Here is a 22,043-nt window from a genome sequence, read left to right on the forward strand (position 1 = left end):
ATTAAAAGTATTGAAAGGATTACATTTTTATTTGGCACTTTTTGTATACAATAACTGAACAAAATATTAAATTATTAATAAAATAGTAGTAATAATATAGAAAATATGAGACATAAAATAGCAAAATAATAATATATCAAATATAAAACATAAAATAGTAGAATAATAATATAGAAAATATAAAACATAAAATAGCAGCACAATAATGTAGAAAAATAAAATGGCAATAATAATATATCAAATACAAAATATACAGTGACAGAAAGTCAATTAAGATTATTAAGCGCAATGGCGAGAACTTTGTGAAAATGTCTGAAGAAGGACCGTTTATTTGCTCAGCAATTCGCACAGAATCTCTAATTGGTCCCCGGCCAAGCTTGGCTCCCGAAAAGCTGAACTGAAAATAAAGGAGACCCAGTTCCTGTGATTTCAAGGGACAGTTCCGATACATCCGGCGGCGCGAATAAACATTCCCTTTCAAATTTCGAGCGGTCATACTTTCGCAACACAACTATCCGAAGTTTCGCAGTTTCGATCTGTTCTGTTTGCTTTGAAATTGTCGGGAGAGCGGCACGCGGCGCTAAACAAACCTCTCCACGCCTTTGCATTACTTTTCGCTCGGTGTTTACCGTAGTTTCCCCCATCGGCAGTCGTTGTCTGAACTTCGCTGGTCCCTTTGGCCGCAAATGTACCGGGTGTCCGGCAGATATCAACGCGTTACACCCCTAACGAAGTTACAGCACGGTTTACGTTTTCCGTTTCCGCTTCATTTTTCGTTTCTCCGCCGGTTCCTTTCGCTTGCTTCCGGCGGTCCCCCTTTCAGTGGCAGCGATCACTTTTCCTGGTCCGTTTCACGCACCGGGTGTGCCGATAAAAATCGCAGTGACTCATGGTTCTCACAGCTCGTTTTTCGCTCGAAGTTAAACCGAAACTTGTATACTTTTCAATTACTTTTGAATAAACAGAGGACTTGCGAATTAATGTAGATCAAAAAAATCTTCAACTTTTTGATTCCATGCTGATCCTAGCTGTCGGTAGAACGTCTCTGTACACCCGGTGTTAACAGACTTACAACGGGAACGAGGACGGGCCACAATAAAAAGCAACGGAACAGCCGCGCAATTTCTTTCTGTATGAAAATTTACGATGACGCGGGACATTATGCACGATGCACCATAATATATGGGGTTCTGGCTTAAGCAGCAATGAAATACCGCAAACAGACGGGGGGGAATGAATCACGTGGCAAAAGACTATTATCAAATACCATTTTGAAAGTATTACGGAAGCAATTTCTAGCGGCGCATTCAGACCGGAGACGATACAATAAACTCCATCGAATAGAACGAAACCAAGTAGCGGCTTTAATTTCAATATTAAAATCTTTTTATTCTTTTATTTTGTTTATATTTGAATAAAACAATTTGGTACGATTTATTTGATAAATATGAAGTATGCGGTGCACAAAAACGGAGTAAAGGTAGAGAAATTGGTGAACCCTTTACAATTTTAGCGCGTCAACTTTGGAAGTACGGTCGCGGTAAGTGGAACAGGTCAGCAACTCGCAGACCGAATCCCGTCTTCGGCGCATTGGGATCCCGGATTCTTGACTTCTGGCGCACCCGTTGCACGGAAAGAAGTCGCGTAACGCGCGGCGTCTATTGTTCGGGGGTTGCTTTGCGGCGATAGCTCGCCGGGTAGAATGAAGGCCACGGAACAAAGGAACACTTTGAATAATCGCTCCGCGGAAGAACCACAGAAGTTTCCTGGACGATACCAGGCGACGGCGACGGCGGGGAATCGCGGGAATCGGCACCTTCGCCGTAAACTTCCCCATCGGGAATCTATTTGCGACGGCGGAATGATTATTGCGGGGAGGGTCTTCTCATTAAAAGTTGAACCGAGCCCGCGGGGGACGACGAGTCCGCGTCGTCAAGAAACAATGCCGACGGCGGGAACTGGCGAGCGAATATTTCGACGATTGCAACTTCGTTAACGCGATCCTGTCGCTAAACGACGCTCCGCCCAATTAAACCGCTCGCGAAGCCACCGTCTCAGCGGGCGAGAAAAATTGTTACATTTACGAAGCTGCGCGACCGACGTCTCATTAAACTTCGCGAACGTCTACGGATTAAGGCGCGGCAATTAGCGGTGAAGTTTCAGGACGATAGCGATCGCGATGGCCGAGAAACGCATGTTTCGCCGCTGAACTTTCACCGGGCAGTCGCCGATCTTTGAATTGCTGTAATTGCGCCACACGACGCCGCACGATGGTCTCTGCTTAGACTCGTTTCGAAGCGGGAAGCGTCCACTTTCACTGTCTTGGATTGAATTTCCTTGGGGATTTTTTTTTTGCGGTAAATTACGAATCGGAGCTGGACGATGAAAATCGGTAATATTAAACCTATAGTAGGCGTCGATTCACGTACGCACAAATTGGTTGATTCATACACGAATTCTTTTTTTAAACAGATAAATATTAAAAATAATAAGATATTTATTATTTGCGCAATTTTCTTTTATAGAAGGTATATTTCCTTATTCTAATTTCCTTTGTTCTTTATAAAAGAAAATCGCGCGCAGTCTAACGTTAGTAATAATAACTTTGATAATAAAAGAAGCGGTTCTCATAATTTGGAGAATATCGAAACGAAGGAGAAAAGAAGTTTCCACTCCCCCCAAAATTGTCACCGGTGATATATTCACGAATATTTTACAAAATGAGCTTAACAAGTAGGAAGAACAAGGATTTTTATGATCCTCCACGAAGTCATCGCTTGAAGGAAGTACTGCGAATCCTCCGGGGTGCAATCTACAGAGTATATTGACACGATAAGGACCTCCCCGGCTCCCGGAGTCACGGAACGATGTTCCTCTAATTCGTACAGTCGCCGCGCGGCGTCCGCTACATCGTGGAAAACGAGTTTTCATTTCCCCCTAAAGAACGCCCATGAAGCAAGACTGGTGCTTTCACCCTCGGCTCGAAGACGCGGAATTATTTCCTGCGAACAGAGATATCGGTTAGCCTGGTTCTCCGAGTTACGCTAATCGTGAATTGCGATCGGTAATCGCTCACCGTCGATCTCCCGGCTTCGACCTATCTTCCGCGCTTCTTCGAGATGAAAGCGATCTTGAGCAGGTTGACTATGGGCGCCTCGAGTCCGATGGAGATGCAGAACGACATCAGGTAAGAGGCGACGAGGTTCCCGAAATACAGAATCAACTGGAAATATAAATGTGTCAGTTTCGATGACGGTGGATCGAGCAATGATGGATTATGTTTTCAAGCAAATGAGAATCGAGATTGCCTTACAATTTGTAAGTTGGCTGTACCTAATGATCTCTAATTTTAGAAAGCCTGCTCTGTGGCATTCCATAGGTAACACGATTTAATAAATTGATTTGTTAAGTCGATTTAAATTAAACCGCGTCGAAGACTCGAACTAATGATATTTGATACTAAACTTACCGCATTAGTCGAATTTTATTAATTATGAAGACTCTTTAATATAAAATAAATTTCTTAACTCCGGAACAGACGTAATTAAAATAAATAATAAAAAAGAAAAAATTGTATATAAGCGCATTCTTTTAAATTGCTTATAATACTTGGTACAATCAGTATTAAACTCACTGAAACATCTGCTACGTTAATAAATGATATACCAGCCAATCCACGAGAGTTAAAGAATCGCAAGATACATTGACCTAAATTCTACGGCCGAAACGGGAGAAGTTCTGAAACTGGCTCGACTTTTCACGAATCCATACTTCTCCGATATCGTCCGGCGTAACTCACGCCGGAGTCTACACAGCTTCCTGGAATTTTGTAGACGGGTACACAAGATCGTGGAGCGGCGACCCCGCGGAGCCATTAAATCATACTCGTGCATCGACGTCGAAAAATCGAAGGAATTTCTTGGCGGTAGTTTCGCGGGGCGACGAGGCACGTCTCAATAATACGGCGTCGATAGCATGAATGGGGCTGCCGATGGGAAGACCGATCGGGTTCCTCACCACGAGATCGTTGTGTAGATGCAGCGGCCCGTCCATCTGAGTGACGGTGATCATCATGATGACAGGGTGCACCAGGTACGCGCAGTAAGTCAGCCTCGATAGCGGATACATCAGCCGCAGGGACAGCAGGCTGTCGATCATTTTGGCGGATCCGGTGCAGCATTGAATCACGATGAAGGATACGGCGACGGCCCAGGCGGTGTGTCCCAAGGCGGCGTACACGGAGCTCACAGTCACCGTTAAATTTCCGGGGTAAAGACCGTAAACCAGCGAGAACATTACGCCGCTCGATATCAGCCAGCCGATGGCCCGCGCCGCCTGCAACACACAAGTTCCGTGGTCCGCAGAATGTCATCTCGGGTCCCTACGATCCCTTGTTCCCCTCGGACAAACTCTTGGGATTTAGGCGACCGTTGCTGCCTTTCATTAGGCTGCGACGCCAGATGTCGGCCGCGACTCCTCGATCCCGTGCAAACCACGGAATGAGTCGTCGGCGAACCGAGATTAGCGTTAACAAGGCCTCCAGGTGAAGCTCTCACTTTTTGATCACCCTTTGCACTGTGCCGGGGCTTGAAATATGCCGATGGCACCATCTTCTGGGGTTATATGTAGATGATTACTTAGAAATATAGTTAACTTACACATTAATTATATATTATAGCTAATATAATAATTATTATTATATTATTATATTATTATTAGTTAATAACACAATTAACTATTGTATCAGTTAACTACATTCATTCGCTTAAGAGACATAGAAGTCTAAAGCCATTATTCAAATTTCGAGTATTTCAATGATCGAATATTCTTGACAGAAACACCGAGTTTATATATATTTTAAAAATCGAACGGCAGTAACAATAAAATGAGCCAATATTCGTGACGATAATTAATTCGTTTACTCATTTTGTAAACTTTAATTGGGATGTAACTTTAAAATAATTACGTATGTATTTCCAGAAAAGGAAGAATTAATGTTGATCGTCTCGAAAGCTATCAAGCGCCTCATTTCAAAAGACGGTTGAATTTTTCATGGTAAATTGCAGAACTTCATTAGCTTGAAGTTCTGCCATTTGAAGTTTTGCCATTGTGCAAAGGCTGATCAAAAAGTCAGTGTTACACTGGCGTACAGTGATCCGGTTTGAAGAATGCAGTGACGTTCAACGAAAAAGTTAACTTTTCAAAATTGATAATTATTCAATTTACTTTGCAAAGATTTGTGAACCTCAAAAATGAAGAAATTAAGGAACTTAAAAGATAAATTTTATTTACTACGAACATTTAATTATAAATATAAAATATATATTTATAAAGTAAAATATAGTTTGTACAATTACATTTAAACAACTCTTCTGAAAATAGCAATGGCAATTTATTAAAATTTATAGTTTAACAGATGAAAAACGTATTTAATTGTCAGTAGCTAAAAATGACTTTTTTTTAAATTATTTTTAGTGGAAATTTGATTGAAATATCTCTAATGGTCCTCGAGTTCCAACAACTTGTCACTGAATTCTCAAATCGAACCACTTTGCGGCGGTCTGCTCTCCTTTTGCAACCTAAATCACGACGATCGCGGCGAAAACGACCGATTCCAGGATTCTGCAAGCATAACTTGCAAGAAGAGTCGCGGGAAATCAAAGCGTTAATCTCGCAAATGAAATGTTTACGTGGCCTGCGACGTATGCAGGTTTGCCGGCTGCAATCTCGAGGAAAAGTTTTCCGGTTTCCCTGTACGTGGAACATGAGATCCATCTTCGTCGGTCTTCGACCGACGGACAATGAACAGACCTCGCGATGTATGACGTTTCCGTGCGTTTATTTATGAGTGGATACGTCAGCGGAAAGTTTCGCGATGCTACTCTAGAAAACGGGCGTCTGGACAGAGTCCAACGAGAGCCGCAGTCTCTTGCGCCCGGTTTGCATTTGCAAGCGTGTTGCAGTTTGACCACAAACGTTTGCATTTCAGACCGCCAAACAGCGAGGTGAAACGGTATCGTTGTTCCGGCGGTGCTTCGCATTAAGAATATTCGCTGGCAGCGATCAACCGCGGACTATAAATCAAGTCCGGGATCTATTTAAAACAATTCCGAAATATCTCCTCGCGAAATACATTCTTCGCGTTCTGTGACTTGAATACAACACCTGGCATAAGAATTTATATATCTTTCAGGGCAATAATTTTTTGAAAAATAGACTAAATGACTTGAATTTTTTTAGACTTTAGAATAATTTATTTAAAATTTTGCTATCACTGGGAATGACAAGAAACTATGGTCTTCTAATTTTTCTGAACTTGAAAAATGTTTGAAAATGCGTTTTATTAACTATGGTATATTTATAGACGTACTGAAAATTTCATTGGATTCTGTGACTGATGATTATTATTATTTCATTTATATATTATCGGCATATACGTGTTAACCTACTTTTTAAATTTTGAGCATGCCAATGCTCGAATATTCTTAACACAAACACCGAGTAATTTCCAAAAGAAAAATAGTCGAAGTTAATTTTTAAATTGTGTCTCGAGCCGTAATTTCTGTCGCGTTCCTGATTTCTTGGCGATTCTTACCAGCGGCAGCTTAAGTTTGCATTTCGTCTTGAACAGTATGTATCCAGTGATAATGCCGACGAAGTAGGGTCCGGCCCTCATCCATGGTTTATCGTACAGCTCGTCGAAAAGTGCGAACGGCTCCTGGATCCTGCGACGAGACAGAAAATTTAGAATCGAGATCGGTAAAGCTCGATACTCGTTTAGGTCCGAACGATTATAAGATAACTGCGCCGTAAAGTTGAACGAGACCCAGAAGCCGGGCGGCCGCCGCCGCCCGGTTGGCAGCTATTGGAAATTGACCCATTACCCACTCCAGTAATCTCTAATTCCATTAAAACGTGCTGATACTTTAGAACCGCGTGTCGCGAACTGTTACGCCCGGTTAACCCTTTACTATTTCACACGGCCAGCCATTAAAGCGTTAAAACTAGCAGCACGCCAGACAGCAATTTGCAAATCCTCGTTTTCGCGTATCGATCGCTATTGAACGAAAAAAAAAACCATAATTGTTAAGCAAGCTGCGAGCTTAAAATACGATTCCGCGTGTAAAACTGAGGGGACAACGCGCAATAAAATTTTATCGGGCGAAGCACCGGCCTCGCGATAATAAGCTTCGAAAATTTGCAGCAAGTAGAAACGGTCGGCCATGGTCGGACGCGATCGCTTCGCGTTCCACGCGCAATTATCTCGGAAGCGGAGCGTCGTATCGGAAAATGTTATTTTACCTTTCCGACGCGGTTTTCCACGCGGAATTCATCCAATCTGGGTACCAATTTTAATAGACGAAGGGTTGAGGCTGACTCGCGGCACAAAATTTACCTTAATGATACGCTTGTCCGGAGAATGTACACAGTTTGAGAAGCGTTCATGCAGGCCGCGGTATTGCGCAACGGTTAATTACCTGGCGACATAGTCGTTGCTGTAGGCCACGAGGAACGTGGTGAACCACGACGAAACGAGGAGAAACAGGACGACACCGGCGACGACCTTTAAAAATCTGACGGACAACAGCAGCAGAAGTATCCCGAGAACGTAGAATTGCGTGTCGTTTGCCATGTACCAGCTCCACAGCATACACTGGAAAGTTGTTAATCGAGTATTCATTGGATAATCGGCGAGGTTTCCGACGGTCTTCGACCGTGTCGGGGTTGCGAAAGCATCGGAAAAATACTTGGCTCGGAGAACCATGGTCCGCCCGGGCGAGAATTTATCGAGTCGAAAGTCGACACCCGCGACTACATCGATTCGAAGACCACGGCTGCTCGGTCGGCGTTAGGCTCGTGGTCGGCATACTCCTCTCGTTTTCCTTTCTCGGCCATTTCCTTCGTCGAATTACGGAATCGTACGCGTTCCGATCAATTCACCGCGGCGTGTGGCGCATTCCCCCCCCCACCGCAAATCACCGATCATTTAGGTCAACGAACGAAGAATAACACGGACAGGACGTAACGCGAGGATAAAAATGCCTGGCTCCGTTGGTACTTTATTCTTGGCCATGTGCTAAAGAAATTGTTATTCTTCGATAGGAAAATATTGTCCTATCGATGACGCCAGTCTCGCTCGACTATCTAGCTATCGATGTCGCATACTAATCGTCCGATCGTTTAGCCAATTTCTCTTGGCCGCTGTTACACGTCGATTACTATAACCGATTTGTGAGACCACCGTTGGTTAAACATTCTTATCCATAATTATAACAAAAATTGTCAAACCGGGAAGTTTTTCAGTCAATTGGATCTGGTTATTAACGCAGAGAGTAAGAACAATTAATTTTGATTAATACTAAGCATCAGCTGTCTATGACATTGCTATCAATGGTTGCGCAAGTTTCGCTAAATGCAGTACTTAAGGGTTAATTTATAAAGCAGCCCGTTTCCAGCGGGTCGGCGTGGTATTAAATCAACGAGCAATTTCCTGCGTTAAAAATGTCTGCAATTTCGTCGGTCACAATAATCTCCGGCATCCTGTTTTTCGTAAGAGGACGCCCGGGCGCCTGTCGCAATAAGTTCGCCTCCGATTTTTCACGAAGAACGGGACGGACGCGTATCCGGCTGGGTTTCCACAGCTGCGCGAGGAATCGTCGCGTCTTCGACGGTGAAACCGGTAATTAACCGACTCTTGCCGGGCACCGGCGAAATTGATTTTAGGATGGCCAGACAGCCCGCGTTGTCGCGCACGCCGCTTCCGAACTTTCTCCGAGCGATGGAATTAATTATCGGAAAACGATCGGGAGACCCCCCCCCCCGGACACCTTCCTTGTCCGACGTCTTTTCCTCCTACTCGCGGCCGCCTCTCTGAAATTTTCCTCCTGCGCTTTCCTTTTAATAACCTTTGTTTTCCGACTGCGCGCGATTGCATGCAGGTCGCGCGATATTAAATCGTTGCTTGTTCCCGAGATTTCTCGACTTTTTCGGGCACCTTTGGTACTTGGAATATTTTCTGTGCTAGCTGCAGGGCTCGATTTACCTTGAAGGGTACCCATAAAATTATATGAAATACGCTTCGAGGTTAAAGATTTCCGTATATGATTATTAACGAAATCCAAACTGCAGGGTTGAAATTTATCACAGTTGTACCAGACTTCCTCAAATCCTGGAAAAGTTCTATGAAATTGTATCGCGAGCTATCCTCCCCAGAAAATTGCAACACGCGGTCCATACCGCCGATATTCAAAAAGCGATCTTTTCTCTCTCACGGTCTGCGTGTCTTGCCATAAGTTAACCGCCGGCCCGGGACCAGCTTTTACGGACTCGCCGGATTTAGTGGCTGGTATATGGTTATCCGGAGCCAAGTATACTTCGGTTGCAGGTTGAGAGACGGTCCGGCGTGCTTACCATTTCTGTCCGAGGATACAGGGAGTTGAGGTACAGCGCGTTCCTCCACCAAAACTTCTCGCAGGTCAAGTGATCAAGGATCACCGGCGAGAAGACGGTCCTCGCCTGAGCCTGTTTTATGGCGATCTCGTTTATCCCGAGGACAAAGAGGTACGCCGGCGTCAATCTGGATAAAAGGGAATCGAAAGAAGTGGTCAGTCGGTCCCCCGATAGTCGCGATCGAACGAGATTGCACGGCCGTTTGATTTTCTCGAGGACCGTTCCCGTCTTCGTTCGACGATCCTATATCGCGACCGGGACGGTTCTCTATCAATCTCTGATGGATGAACCCTGGCCCCCCCCGTGTGTTCTATCGGGACGTCACGTTCGCGTAACGTTCGCGGATGAAAGCACTGCCACCCTCTTTTAGCGGGAGAGAGCTTCCGGCGATCCGATGAAGGAGCTGTTACGGAGGAGATAGCGCGCCCCCTCCCACTCACCTAATAAATCTGTAGAGTACCATGATGACGAATTTCGTGAAGCACGTTCTCGTGAAACTCTCTTTGTCCGTCTTCAAGCTGCCCGATGACCGATAGAACAGGATCGTGACCAGCAGACCGCTGCAACAAATCCGCGCATACGGGTTTATTATCGCTGCGCTCATTGTCTTATTTAACTTGCTATCTACAGGGCTATTCAATGACTAAATCTACGGTCTGTAATTAACCCCTTGCCCTATAGTATAGTATCAGGCTCGTTTTGTAGATTCGGAAGATCATGTCATAGATATGCATATTGTTCACATCTGTCGAATCGAAATTAAATTTTATCTGTCCAACATTAACACTTTACCGACCAGTAAGTCTTTGAATCGGCTGTCGTGACAAGTTATAATTTGTTATCTATTATTGAGGCAGAAGTGCTAGATTTCATATTATTACAAAATTTTTTAAATATTACACACCATTCGCGTTGAGTAAAATGAATAGAATAAATAAAATAAATTGAAATAAATTTTGTTTAACGCTAATATTACGAAGATATAAAAATGTTAATAGATTTAATTACCCCGTAATATAATATAAATATTTACGGCCGAACGATCGGCTACCTTTTATTTCCAATTTTTAGTATTCATTTATTTAATTTGAATTTTAAATCCCCTTATACATTTGACAAATATCACTTGTATTAACCATTGTCTTTGTACTAAACGCACGCGTCAGTCATGTTTATACGTGCACGGGATGCAATTTATTAACGTTGTTACCATTTCTGCAGCAAAGGCTTTGCAAGCCAACAATGCGTACCAAATAATAAAATATAAAATTTAATTAATTAAAAGACTGCCCCTAGACGCACGAAATTTCATTAAAACCCCCCGGGGGGGAGGGCACTCGTGACTAAAACAGAGGCGCGTGTACTATAAAACGTAACCGAAGGTAATTGCAGAAACGGGCAGAAAAAGTGCCAAAAACCAACGCGGAAACGAGCCGCGATTGCGGAACAATTTCACGGTTGCTCGTTGCTCCCGCGGCACGCGAACAGGCCCCGTAAACGGCGATTTATTTAATAGTCCGCAAAAAAAAAGAAGGGAGCAATCCGCGCGCGGAAGGCGCGAATTTGATTGACGTTTCGCGTGATTGTCGCGATTACCCGAAGAATGCAAAAAGCGGCCGGTAATCGCTTCTTTTTCGCGTGTAATAACCGGGGCCCGACCAAGTTGCCCCACCCGCTGATAAGCGGAACGCGATATCCTACGGTCAATAGGGTCAGCTAATCGGCTTGCCGAGAGCAGGTAAAAAGGGTGCCATCGAAAAAGCCACCTAATATCACGCGACAGTTTAAGCTAGACTTTTGAGTTGCGTTCGCGCAACACCGCCGCGCGAATAAACCGCGAAAAATCTCATGGGGAAACGAACGCGCTGGAAACGTCCCGCTCTTTTTTCCCCGAGCACTGTACAAACCTGTTGAAATATTCTTACGAAAACATGCACTACCGTCGTATTCAGGAGAGTCCGCGAAATTATTCAACGCGAGAAAAACATTTGCATCACACTCGCGATCGCGATGGAAAAAAAGTTCTGAACGGCGTAAACGTGTCCTTTTTCGTGTCGCGTAATCGTGCGTCTACCGAGCGACACGCAACATCGCGTTGAGAAATTTGCAAGATGAGACTTTTGTCTGATGGACGAAGATGCGAAGAATAGCACTGATTTTTATTTCGCGACGGTACGGAGCACACGAGGAATTGATCTTTTACGGAAAGTTACGGCTTTTCGAGCGCCTCGTACAAGATTTTCGCGTGGCTAAGAAGAATGTTATGGTGCTGTAGGGTTTTTCCGAAGGATGAACGGCAGAATGGTTGAGAGCCGTAAAATATAGAATAAAAGAGATAAATGTTGATAAAATGTTTAGGTGGCTTCGAGTAACCTGAGATCATTGCTTAGGTTTCTCGAAGTTCTGCGTGGCGAAAGATGTAGTGTGAGCACGTGAGATGGAGGTAAGAAGATGAAAGATTGTATGCAAGAGAGAGAGAGAGAGAGCATGGTAAGATAATGAGAGAAAGGACAGTAAGAGTAGAAGGGCCGACGAAAAGATCATAAGAGAACCATCGCCCTGTACAGTTATGCATAGTTGTCGTAATTGTCGTGGAAATAGTTGTTCAGTCGTCGTTGTTAAGAGTAGTCGTCACGGTAGCTGAGTATCGTAGTTGCTGCCTAAGTCGTAGGAAGTACAATACATTGTCGTTAATAAACAGTTACTGTTACTCTCGCTGTTATCCAACGTTAGTTGTCGCCCATTTATTATGTCACCACGTAGTTCCGTGGGATTTCCAAACAATAATCCCCACAGTACCATGAACGTTTCCATTCGACGTAGATCTGCAAATAGGTCAACGATTACCTGATGAAGAAGAAGGTGTCCACGGAGAATGTGGCGTTGCTGATCGTCTGGAACATGAAGTTCCGCTCGGTGACGGCGCGCAGCGTCTTGTTCTCTGCAAACATCGCAAACAGGGAAAGTCATCGCCGCGGCATTATCAGTGAAAGTTCCTCTCGATTCGGCGGATCGGGAGAACGGGAGGCTCGATGACGGTGTATCAGGAAAAACCGGTACGCTCCGTTACGTCACAATACGCGCGTGTCCAACATGGATCGCGCACGGTGAGCGCACATAGAAAGTGGAACGGTTTAATTGGACCTCGAGCTATATCAATTTGAGTGGACGGGAACGCGATCCCGGGACACCGGTTACCTCGGGCGGCTTCGACTCGCGACGGCGTTCCAAAGATTATGCCCTCGCGTTCGCAGCAGATCGTCGAACCGATGCCATTCTTTATCACGTATTAAATCTCCCATCGCTTAAACGAAAATCGAACTGCTGGAACTCCTCGAGAGAGTCGATAATTCAGCCGGGAAACGCATCCGAAGGCTTCCGCGTTTCCGAGCACGGTATCCCGGAGCTATTTTTACGGGCGGTTTTTACGCCTTTTCTTACGACAACGGACGCGAAAGGTCGCAAGCGGTGCTCCTCTTCGAAAGTTTCACAGATCCGACTGCCCCGAGGATATTGACAAATTTTCGATCGGCTGAAATCACCGCGAATACTTTACTGTCCTCTCGGATTACTAGGGTGGTCGGTATAGTCGTTGACCTAGAGTAGCAGACCATTTTTCTAAAAAAATAGTAGATACGAGTTAATCGAAATCGATGCTCGTGGAGATGAAAGTACAGAGTTCTCTCTTTAAGAAGAGCACTTGCTATACGCTGTGAGATCCTCGCACCCCGTGTCAGAGGGGATTAACATTTCGACTGTCACGTGGTCCCTAATTCTAACCATACCGAACGCAACTCAGCTTTCCAATTCGACCAAGTAAAACACATGAATTTTCTAATATTTCTCAAGCGTTCTCGTCCATCAATTGCTCAACGCTTGCGCTTAAACGCTCGATCACTGTACAAGCTAGGATTCCATCTCCCGCAGTCGCGACTGGCAAACATCGAAGAAGTCGTCGAACGCATCATTTTAATGCTTGTTGCAACAGAAACCGGGCCGCGATATCCGCCGCGCGAAGCGTTTTACCCATCGAGCGATGATCGATCGTGCGAACTTTTCGAGCGAGTGGCGAATACGATGCGATTCGAGTAATCCGATGATCCACCGCGCACCCAAGCCCGTCGAAATTAATGACTCCGGTATCGAGAGGTCAAGCAGACGCGGCGCGAACAGGTTGCCACGATTCCGTGGAAAATCTCGTGGGAAGTTATGACGCGGCTTAGGGCAACGAATGGCGGTCTCGAAGGCGCAATTACGGTCTTCTATGCAGCTAATCATCCGCGAAGTACGCCGGATTATTCGGGGGGCCGCTGCTGCTCGAGCAGTTGCCGGGCGATTAGGAGATTGCGTCGAGTAACTTTACCGGCAATGGCGAAGACTTGTAGATAGGTGTGCACCATGACGACCCAGCCCAGCGAGAACACCCGCAGCCCGTGGAGACAGGTCAGGCTGTCTCTAGCCGCGGGCTCGGTGCTAATGATTTTGCTGCCGTTCGTGATGGGGTTAAAGGCGGTCAAACATTTGATCCAGAGACCTGCACAGAAGGAAACAGGCAGAGCTTGTGATCAGTCGATCGAGCCAGTCGAATCGGTGGAACCGGGGGAATTCGATATCACCTTGCCTCTTGTCGACTTTCGCGTGATCGGTCAGATCCTTTTCTAGATCCTTGCCCTTCTCGATCAGCTCCTCTCCGTTGTCCTGGCCCGTGGTCGACACGCCGTGATCCGAGTTCAGGTTTTTGTTCGAGAAATTGCTCAGCCTCTCGTTGTTGTTCGACATGCTCGACGATTCCACGTCCTTGAACGTCGACAAGGTCCTGCACTCGTAGATCGTCGCGCACAGCATCAGCAGACCTATCGCCCCTCCCACTCCTCTAAAAGAGAAACGATATTGATTATGTCGTGGTTGTTTGAATAACTTTGATACTTTGATGGGTATTTAGCGGAGGCTTCTATTTCTAGCGTAATTAATAGACTGCCGATTTTATGCATTCGAAGGAAATTAAAGATTAGCTTATTAGTCACTACAAAATTGTAAATTAATTGTTTTAGGTCTGGCAATATTTCTACTAATTTCTCAATGCGTAATTGATTTTTATAAATTTCTTTTCATATTAAATATTAATCTTTTTTCTCTATTTTGCTTATTTTATAATTATGAATAAAGTGTTTACACTAAATTGATCACAAATTATATGATCTCATTTAAAAAAAAAAGTAGCCTTACACCATTTCCAAAATAAACAGAAGAAATTTTCGAACTTCCGATGTACTATTTTCAACTTGCTAAAATTATCAAAGAAAAAGAAACGTCTGTTTGACTCGAGTCCATAAAATCGTTGAATGTGATCTTTACATAAAAATCCGTGTTCTGGTAATTAGTATAGTAATCCGTGTACATCACGCACGCGTACATTACTTAACATATTATAAATATTTATATTCTCCTGAAATGCTTACAAGCGTATCCCCAATTTACATAAAAATCTCTGTTATCTAATTCCAAGATCCCATACCTTGAAATCTCTCTGAAAGAGCCATCGAGATTTATTAGAACAGCTCCAGGTTTCGGATTAGATAGAACAGAAGGACTAGAGTGAATCGGGTACGATTTGAATATCGAAAAATTCAGCGATCTCTTCGATTTTCTCGAAGCTTTCCTATGGAGATATGGTATTCGCTTTTGCTCGGTGGGGGAAAAAGTCGAGCGACGGACCGGACTCCGGGGCAGATATCACGGCTGGTTACCGGCGACAGGGTCCTAGGGAACTGTGATTCGTCGACGAGATGATTAATAGGCTGGCGAGTGATCGATGTATCATTGACCGGCAATTAATCACATCGGCGAGCTAGCTGCTAATGAATTTTAAACTGGTTCGTCGTCTCGTCTGCGCGCGTCGCTATTATGGGACAGCGGGCTCGTCGTGGGAAAATTACGCGAACGCTAATGAATTCCATTAAAAGTAGCTTTACGATCGACGTTACGAGTCCTCTAATTCACTGTCCGGGCATTTGCGTGCGGTCGATCGGATCCATTTTAGGCGTTCCGGAACTGGGTGCTCGATTAATCAGCACGAAAGAAATTCGCGGCATGTGAATCGGAAAAAGATAGAGAAAAAGAGAGAGGAACAGAGACAGAGAAAGACAGACAGATGTAGAGACAGAATGAGAAAGAGGGATACACGAAGAAAGAGAAAGGGAATCAATGGAATAAAAACCCATGCGACGCACCTTCCGTGATCTGTTATTGCAGCGGCGCCGCGCTCGATTTGTCGCGATGAAATAATATTTGTTCGTAAATCGCGGGGCCGGCAGAAGCGTACGCAAAAAACACAACGACCCGGCGAAAAATACACACCGTGTAAAAAGCCGAGCGAGATATCGTTACGATTTAATGGCGGTCGCGCGAGTCCGATCGCCGTTATTAATTTCGCGTTTTAATGCGCGCTGTTTAATGCGGCCGCTTTAACGGTCGCTCGTTCGGCTTGCTCAAGGCAGATGCAAATTATTCGCATAAATGTGTTCTCGTTATCGACTTCCATCACAATTGTCCTCTGGATATTCTTAATCGTTCGCCGAAAGCCAAACGAATCGTTCGGTGTACTGTCGTAATTGGCCAACGGCGTATGAATTATACGTACAGTAATGAACGTGGTTGAATATCGCTCGAAGAATGCGGTTCTTCTAGTTTCCTCGTAACGATTATAAAAATATTTAAATTGTAATAACGAATCTAAAAATATAATGATTTGTTAACATTGCTTAGGATCTCAAGATTTTAGGATTTGCAATACTTAGTATTTTATTTAAATCGTATAATGTATTTAGAATTTATTTGTTGCAATTTAACGTCGAATTTATCGTATTGGTCAAAATTATTAGCTTCGTGTGTTCTATTTAAAAATTGTTGGAATTCTAGAATAATTAAATATATTTTTTAAGTCGCGCATACGCTATAATAAAAATGGCAAGATATTTAAATTACAAATTTTCGTTTTTTTATCGCTGTTTGCTTTTCTTCGTTTTCCATTTTTATTAAAACCGCTTGAAACGCGTACTGGAACTTGACCCGCTATTTATTACAGAAGATAATATTAAAAGGCAATTAACAATACATTTTTTAGTTCAGGAAATCTTGGAATGCTACAGGTGGTCGACTTTTAGTATAACCTCCGTAAATTATCAATGAGGACATTAATTTTTATACCTTTATAAGAACCTGTATATTACTTTATATATGAAATCGTTAAACAGGGTTTACATTCAGAGTTAAATTTTGATGATAGAGAAAAATCTATCTAATTTTTTCTTTTTTTATTTATCATCCATTTCATTTCACTCAACGAGGTTGTTTTTCGGTATTGCTGAGAGGATTTTGTAGCAACTAGTTTTTCAACCGATTCTCATTTTCTCTACCCTTGGAATAATCATAATTTGTAGAAAACTAAACGTACGCACGCGTGGCAATATCCCAGAAGAGGTTAATTCCTCATGTTCTCAATAAAAAGAGAAATCTTTCTGCGTTCCCGCGAACAGTAAAAGCCGCCATCGTGGCGGGGTGAGCCAGGTGGTCCAGAGATGAAAATCGAGTAGCGGCCGGTCGTTAACGGCGCTGCTGAAAATGTTGATTCGTTATGCGATCGACGGGGACAGGCTGAGAGGTAGTCGATACGAGGATCGTCAATCTTCCCCTGCGACGCTTGTAATTATTCCGCGGGAACGATTCTCGCATAAATGAGGAAGACCCCCGCAGGTCGTCGCCGGCTACCGTCGGCTTCACTGTTCGAACGACGGCGGAACGGGCATCGTCGCGATAAAATCATTCGGCTCGAGGCTTTTCCATCGATGCAACAATAACACATTCTCTCGTTTTCTTAATTATAGCGCAACGTCGCGTCCCGGGGGAGCCGTTCCCCCCTCCCCTTCGATCGAACGCGTCCGTTTCCCTCCGGAGAGAAAGCGGGCCATAAATAACGATCCGGCCGCTGTCTTTCGTATGTTTCGCGGCCGATCGTGTCCGCAACGAAACAAAGGATCAATCGAAAAGAAATCAGGGTGGAAACGGCGCTTTCTGAAGAACCGTGGGAGTGCTCGTTTCTCTCCGGTCTCCTGTTTGTTGTCCGCGAAATTCGACGGAAATCGAGAAATTTCCGATCTCCGATTGACTGCGGTCTTTCCCGGGTTGCTCGATCGCTGTTAAACCGGCGGGGGGTCTCGGAACAATGAACATACCAATGAAACAACGCGAGCGAAGCTAGGATTTTTATATGCTTCGTGCACATTTTCTAGAGTGTGTACGTGTCTACACAGCCGCCGAGACCTCGCGGGCACTATTCGTAGTGTGTCGAGGCGGCTTAATTTCCATCCGAGCAATCGCATGGACCCGCAAGAGATCGAGCCTCGTGCTGGTGACCCCGCCTCCTCGTGGCCCCCGCTGGTAACGTCGCGCCTCCAACAACTCGAGAGGGTGGTTGCAGGCGCGACGGCTAAGTGGGTCACCTCCCATTGCTGGGACGGTCTTCTCCTTGGATGATCCTTAACGGGTGACAGGGGGGTTTTTCCTGGCCTAGCCCCAACATTTTCCAGGTGTGCGTGCACCTCTCTTATCAGTGGTTTATCGCCCCAACATCGCCGGCATAGGCTAACTTGTAGCCTGGTCCGAAAGAGCTAGCGCTTGCGCTCAATACGAAGCTCGGATACACACTATACTGTACGTGTCTACGTTAATACAAATAATAACCCATTAACTGTCACATTTCTCTTAAATTATGTTAATTATTTTTAAATTATGTTTTACTATCAATTTTATATTTTTAAAAGTGACCCTAATGATAAGAAGAGGCTCTTTTTATTGTTGGAATTATTTCATATATTCTACATCACATATTTATGTAGGTTATCTAATTATAATATAAAGTAAAAGTAAAACGTAGTGTATATCGTATTAAAAATAAAGCAGTAAAAATAGATAAAAAAAATTAGTGTTAATAATTTCTCAAAACAAGACAATTTTTTCAATATATAAATTTCGATATTTTAAAATCGGATAACTTTAATTTTGAATTTTCCTCGTTACGCTAAAAGGGTTTAAAAGATCTATCCATCTAGTCTCAGAACAATACTTTCATCGGATAAAATTCTAATATAAAAATTACTGATGCGGAAGGGTTGCCCAAGGATCGCGCGAGGATTCTCTCCGCGAAACGAAAACGCACGAAATGCAAGGAAAACGGGGGGATGGCGTTGAAAGGCGGGCCGCAGCGTCTTTAGCCGCGTTTATGCTTATAACCTAATCGAGATTCGCGGGCCGTCCAGAGCCGGAGCGTGAAAAACGGGGCTAGTTTTTTTCCGGACGGTCTTAAGCCGGCGCGCGATTCAGGGGGGAAAAACCTTGGTGAATCGGAATGCAGAGCGACGCTGAGAAGCACCGACAATCTTATGAAACTCGGATGGCGCCGCGACTTGTTTGCATTCTTCTTTATTCGCCGTCACTCGGAGTTCCTTCCGGCGACCCCAAAGAAAATTGTCTCAAGAAAAGCGAACAGATGGAACGAATTACGGGTCGCCCAGGAAAGTTCAAACCGCGGGCCACGATTTCTGTAACCAGAACGTACGTCTTCCGGTATATTCCCATTCTTATACAGCGTCTTAAACCAAGATGACCATGGTTGTCACTTTATATTTTCTGTTCAGATCGTAAAAGTGGAATGATTCACGAAATTAATACTGAAAAGGATTTTTTAACCAAATGCTGACCATTGTATTCTAATTTAACTCGATCTTAAATATTCAATGGACATTAGCCTTGATTTTTGAACCGATTATCAATGGATAATGTGCTAGTTCAAGTTAGTAAATATTTTTTAATTTATGAAGTAATTCATACTAATTAATTGAAAATTGTCATTCGAAATACGTACTAGACATTGATAATTATAAAGGACAATGCTTGATCGATAACATCAATGTACTTGGACAAAAATGACTTGTATACTCAGTCATGGTAAATTCTAACTGCAAATTAATCCTAAATAAAATCTCCGATTCTTTCGTATTCTTATTATTTGAACAACAGCTGACAATATCAGGCTTTCGCCAGAAAATGAAAATACACTATTGGGGTCATGAATGAGCTAAATAACGCTACCTCCGCATTCATCCAATACCCTCCATTGTCTTCTCTGTATCCCAAAAATGGAATGGCCAATATTTTCAAAAATTGAAAATAAGTACTAATAACGGTGAATTCGGTTCAAATAATCTTAACGTAGTTATTTTCCTACTTTAAACCAATTTTTCAATTGCGACAGGTAAATGGGTTAAAAAGGAAAACCGCTTTTCGAGCAATGAGATTGATAAATTTCTGACGAATGATCGTTGATCGATCGACGGTTTAAAGGGCTCGTCTCACGTGCCTCGAAGTACCCGCGCACCCGTGGCACCGCGCGCATCGTTTAACGAGCCTCTGACGGGAGACCGTTTCCGGGTCGGAGATCATTTGTCCTGTCCTTCTTCCATCTTGTACCCGAGATCCCCCGGGGGCTTGGCGCAGCGTCGCGACTGCGGTACAAATTTTCAATTTGTCCGTAAATTGCGTCGGCCGGAGTTCCCGGAGAATATCGAATCGGGTGCGACATCTCGAATCGTAAATAAATCCGATGCGACACCGCAATCGAGAATGCCGCGCCTCTGCCGAGACGGTAATCCCTCCGAGTCGCGATGACGAGGATCGACGATGGGGCCGCCATTATCCTTGATTCCCTATTATCGTCGCCTGCTTATTCTTTAATATTTTTTCCATTGATCTTCGATTTAACTGGAACACTGGTAACGATTGCTTCGAAAGGGATCAAACACCAGTGTACAGTCGATGGAGAATTTGATTCGTCTCTTATCGATCTTTAAGCGAGCTTAACCCTTTGATGGGATGCTCGGGGTGTCCCATGACCCTTATACGTTCCTCTGTATGCTAATTATTGTTGATCGGTTGCGAGACGATTCAACGCGTTGACTGCCAAGCTTATTTCGAAGATATACACCGCGACCATTCTTTCATACTTAAAAGTATTTTAATAAATACCGTACGATATTATTGGAAATTGTTTCCAGGATTGAGAAAGATCTATGAAATTCAATATTAAACGCTTGACGTTCGGAAGGGCGCAAGGACGTGCAATCATAGAGCCATCTCTCTCCGTTCACAGGTGATTTCCGCATCTGTTGGCCGTGCAAATCCCTGAGCGGTCAGCAGCGCGTGTCACCGGCGAACAAAAACAGCGGGCATAATTTACCTGGAACAATTTCATTAGTATCACAACTGTCCGTACACGGACACGTGTACCGTCCGGGCTTCCTGCTTCTGTTTCTTCGTGCCTGGCTTGCTAATGACCGAGCGTGCAATAAAAACGTGTGATTATTATCACGTGGCGTGTTTCGCGTTACAACCAGCGCGCGTAATCCCCGTTCCTCGTTTACGGAGCGCCGGGACTTTTTCCGCTCGCCATTAATTCCGCCGCGACGTTTTTCTCGGCCGCTCGTGAAAACCTAAGAAAATTCGCAGACGGCCGGCCAGAGCCCCCGCGATTCGTAAATTCAAATCGCCTAACGGGTACCGAACGCGCGCCGACACAGCTTCCCCAGGATCCTCTGCGCCGCGCACTCGTCCCGTTTCCTCCGCTTTCCCCCGCAATTAAATCGGGGACGATTATGCGTGCGTTTGCATTGCAGATACACTCCGCGAACCTTTTGCATAACGGAACGCGCACGCGCGCGCGCCACTCGATGATCCGATTCAGGGCTCTCGCAGGATTTGCGCAACGATTTCCATCCGAGAACGACCTTTCAGCGTTACCGTTCCCGATAAACGTAATCAGTCTCTAATTACAAGGTAACGGCCGCGTGCTGCAACCGGCACGTGCAAAAATCCCCGTTCTCTCGCCGAGCGGCTAATCCTTTCCTGCGAAACGGGCATCGATTAAGTTTCTTTCCACGGCTGCGATACTCGACGATCATTATCGACGATCGATATTTGTCCCATCAATCGGCTCCCTGCTGAACGAGAGTGTCGTTGGACAATTTTTCTTTTGTCCCGTTCGTCGCTGATGAGACCCGTGGCCTCGACGCTAAAGACCCGGCCGGCTATATTCTGCGAGGAGATAAGGTGGAAAGGCAAAGTGTAATTTACACCTGTCCTCTGCTAACGATGATTCGGTAGCAGGGAGCGTATCGGGTGAGAAGGATATTGTTTGCAATGGAACGAGCAACTGAAACAGAAGATAAATGTAACGATCTTGAAAATTATTGAGCGAAATGAATTTTTAATTCACTCTTGTTGGTCGTAATTAGTTTAAAATGTTCGTCGTATAGATTCAATTAGGCATACAAATTCAAAGTGGACTATATCCAATAAGTATTGGAGGTCTTAAAGACGTCGGTTTTACGTTCATTTTAGATCTATATGTTTGATGCTGAATTAAAATGGACGTCCTTAAAATATTTTATATCAGACCCGTTTGGGACGTCGTTGAGACGTTTAAAGACTTCCCGAATTTTATGCATCAATCGTCTATAAAATGTCTTAGAGACGTCCTTATG

The 22,043-nt window shown here is 44.2% G+C and overlaps 1 protein-coding gene across 1 annotated transcript in view; it reads right to left on the minus strand.

The window, feature by feature from the left end:
* Positions 1-2,697: 2,697 nt before the first annotated feature.
* The window catches only part of LOC144474457 (nose resistant to fluoxetine protein 6), a 29,457-nt gene continuing 10,111 nt past the window's right edge, over positions 2,698-22,043 (minus strand). The window contains exons 3-13 of the mRNA XM_078189301.1: positions 14,677-14,735; positions 14,067-14,323; positions 13,814-13,984; positions 12,298-12,391; positions 9,891-10,010; positions 9,412-9,577; positions 7,479-7,654; positions 6,596-6,725; positions 4,018-4,335; positions 3,077-3,223; positions 2,698-3,002 (exon numbers count right to left, since the gene is read on the minus strand). Of these exons, the coding sequence (XP_078045427.1) occupies positions 3,098-3,223; positions 4,018-4,335; positions 6,596-6,725; positions 7,479-7,654; positions 9,412-9,577; positions 9,891-10,010; positions 12,298-12,391; positions 13,814-13,984; positions 14,067-14,323; positions 14,677-14,735 (1,617 nt within the window). The 3' untranslated portion in view covers positions 2,698-3,002; positions 3,077-3,097. The remainder of the gene's footprint in view (positions 3,003-3,076; positions 3,224-4,017; positions 4,336-6,595; positions 6,726-7,478; positions 7,655-9,411; positions 9,578-9,890; positions 10,011-12,297; positions 12,392-13,813; positions 13,985-14,066; positions 14,324-14,676; positions 14,736-22,043) is intronic.

This window comes from Augochlora pura, chromosome 8, assembly GCF_028453695.1.
Source record: "Augochlora pura isolate Apur16 chromosome 8, APUR_v2.2.1, whole genome shotgun sequence".
Classification (NCBI taxonomy): Eukaryota; Metazoa; Arthropoda; class Insecta; order Hymenoptera; family Halictidae; genus Augochlora; species Augochlora pura.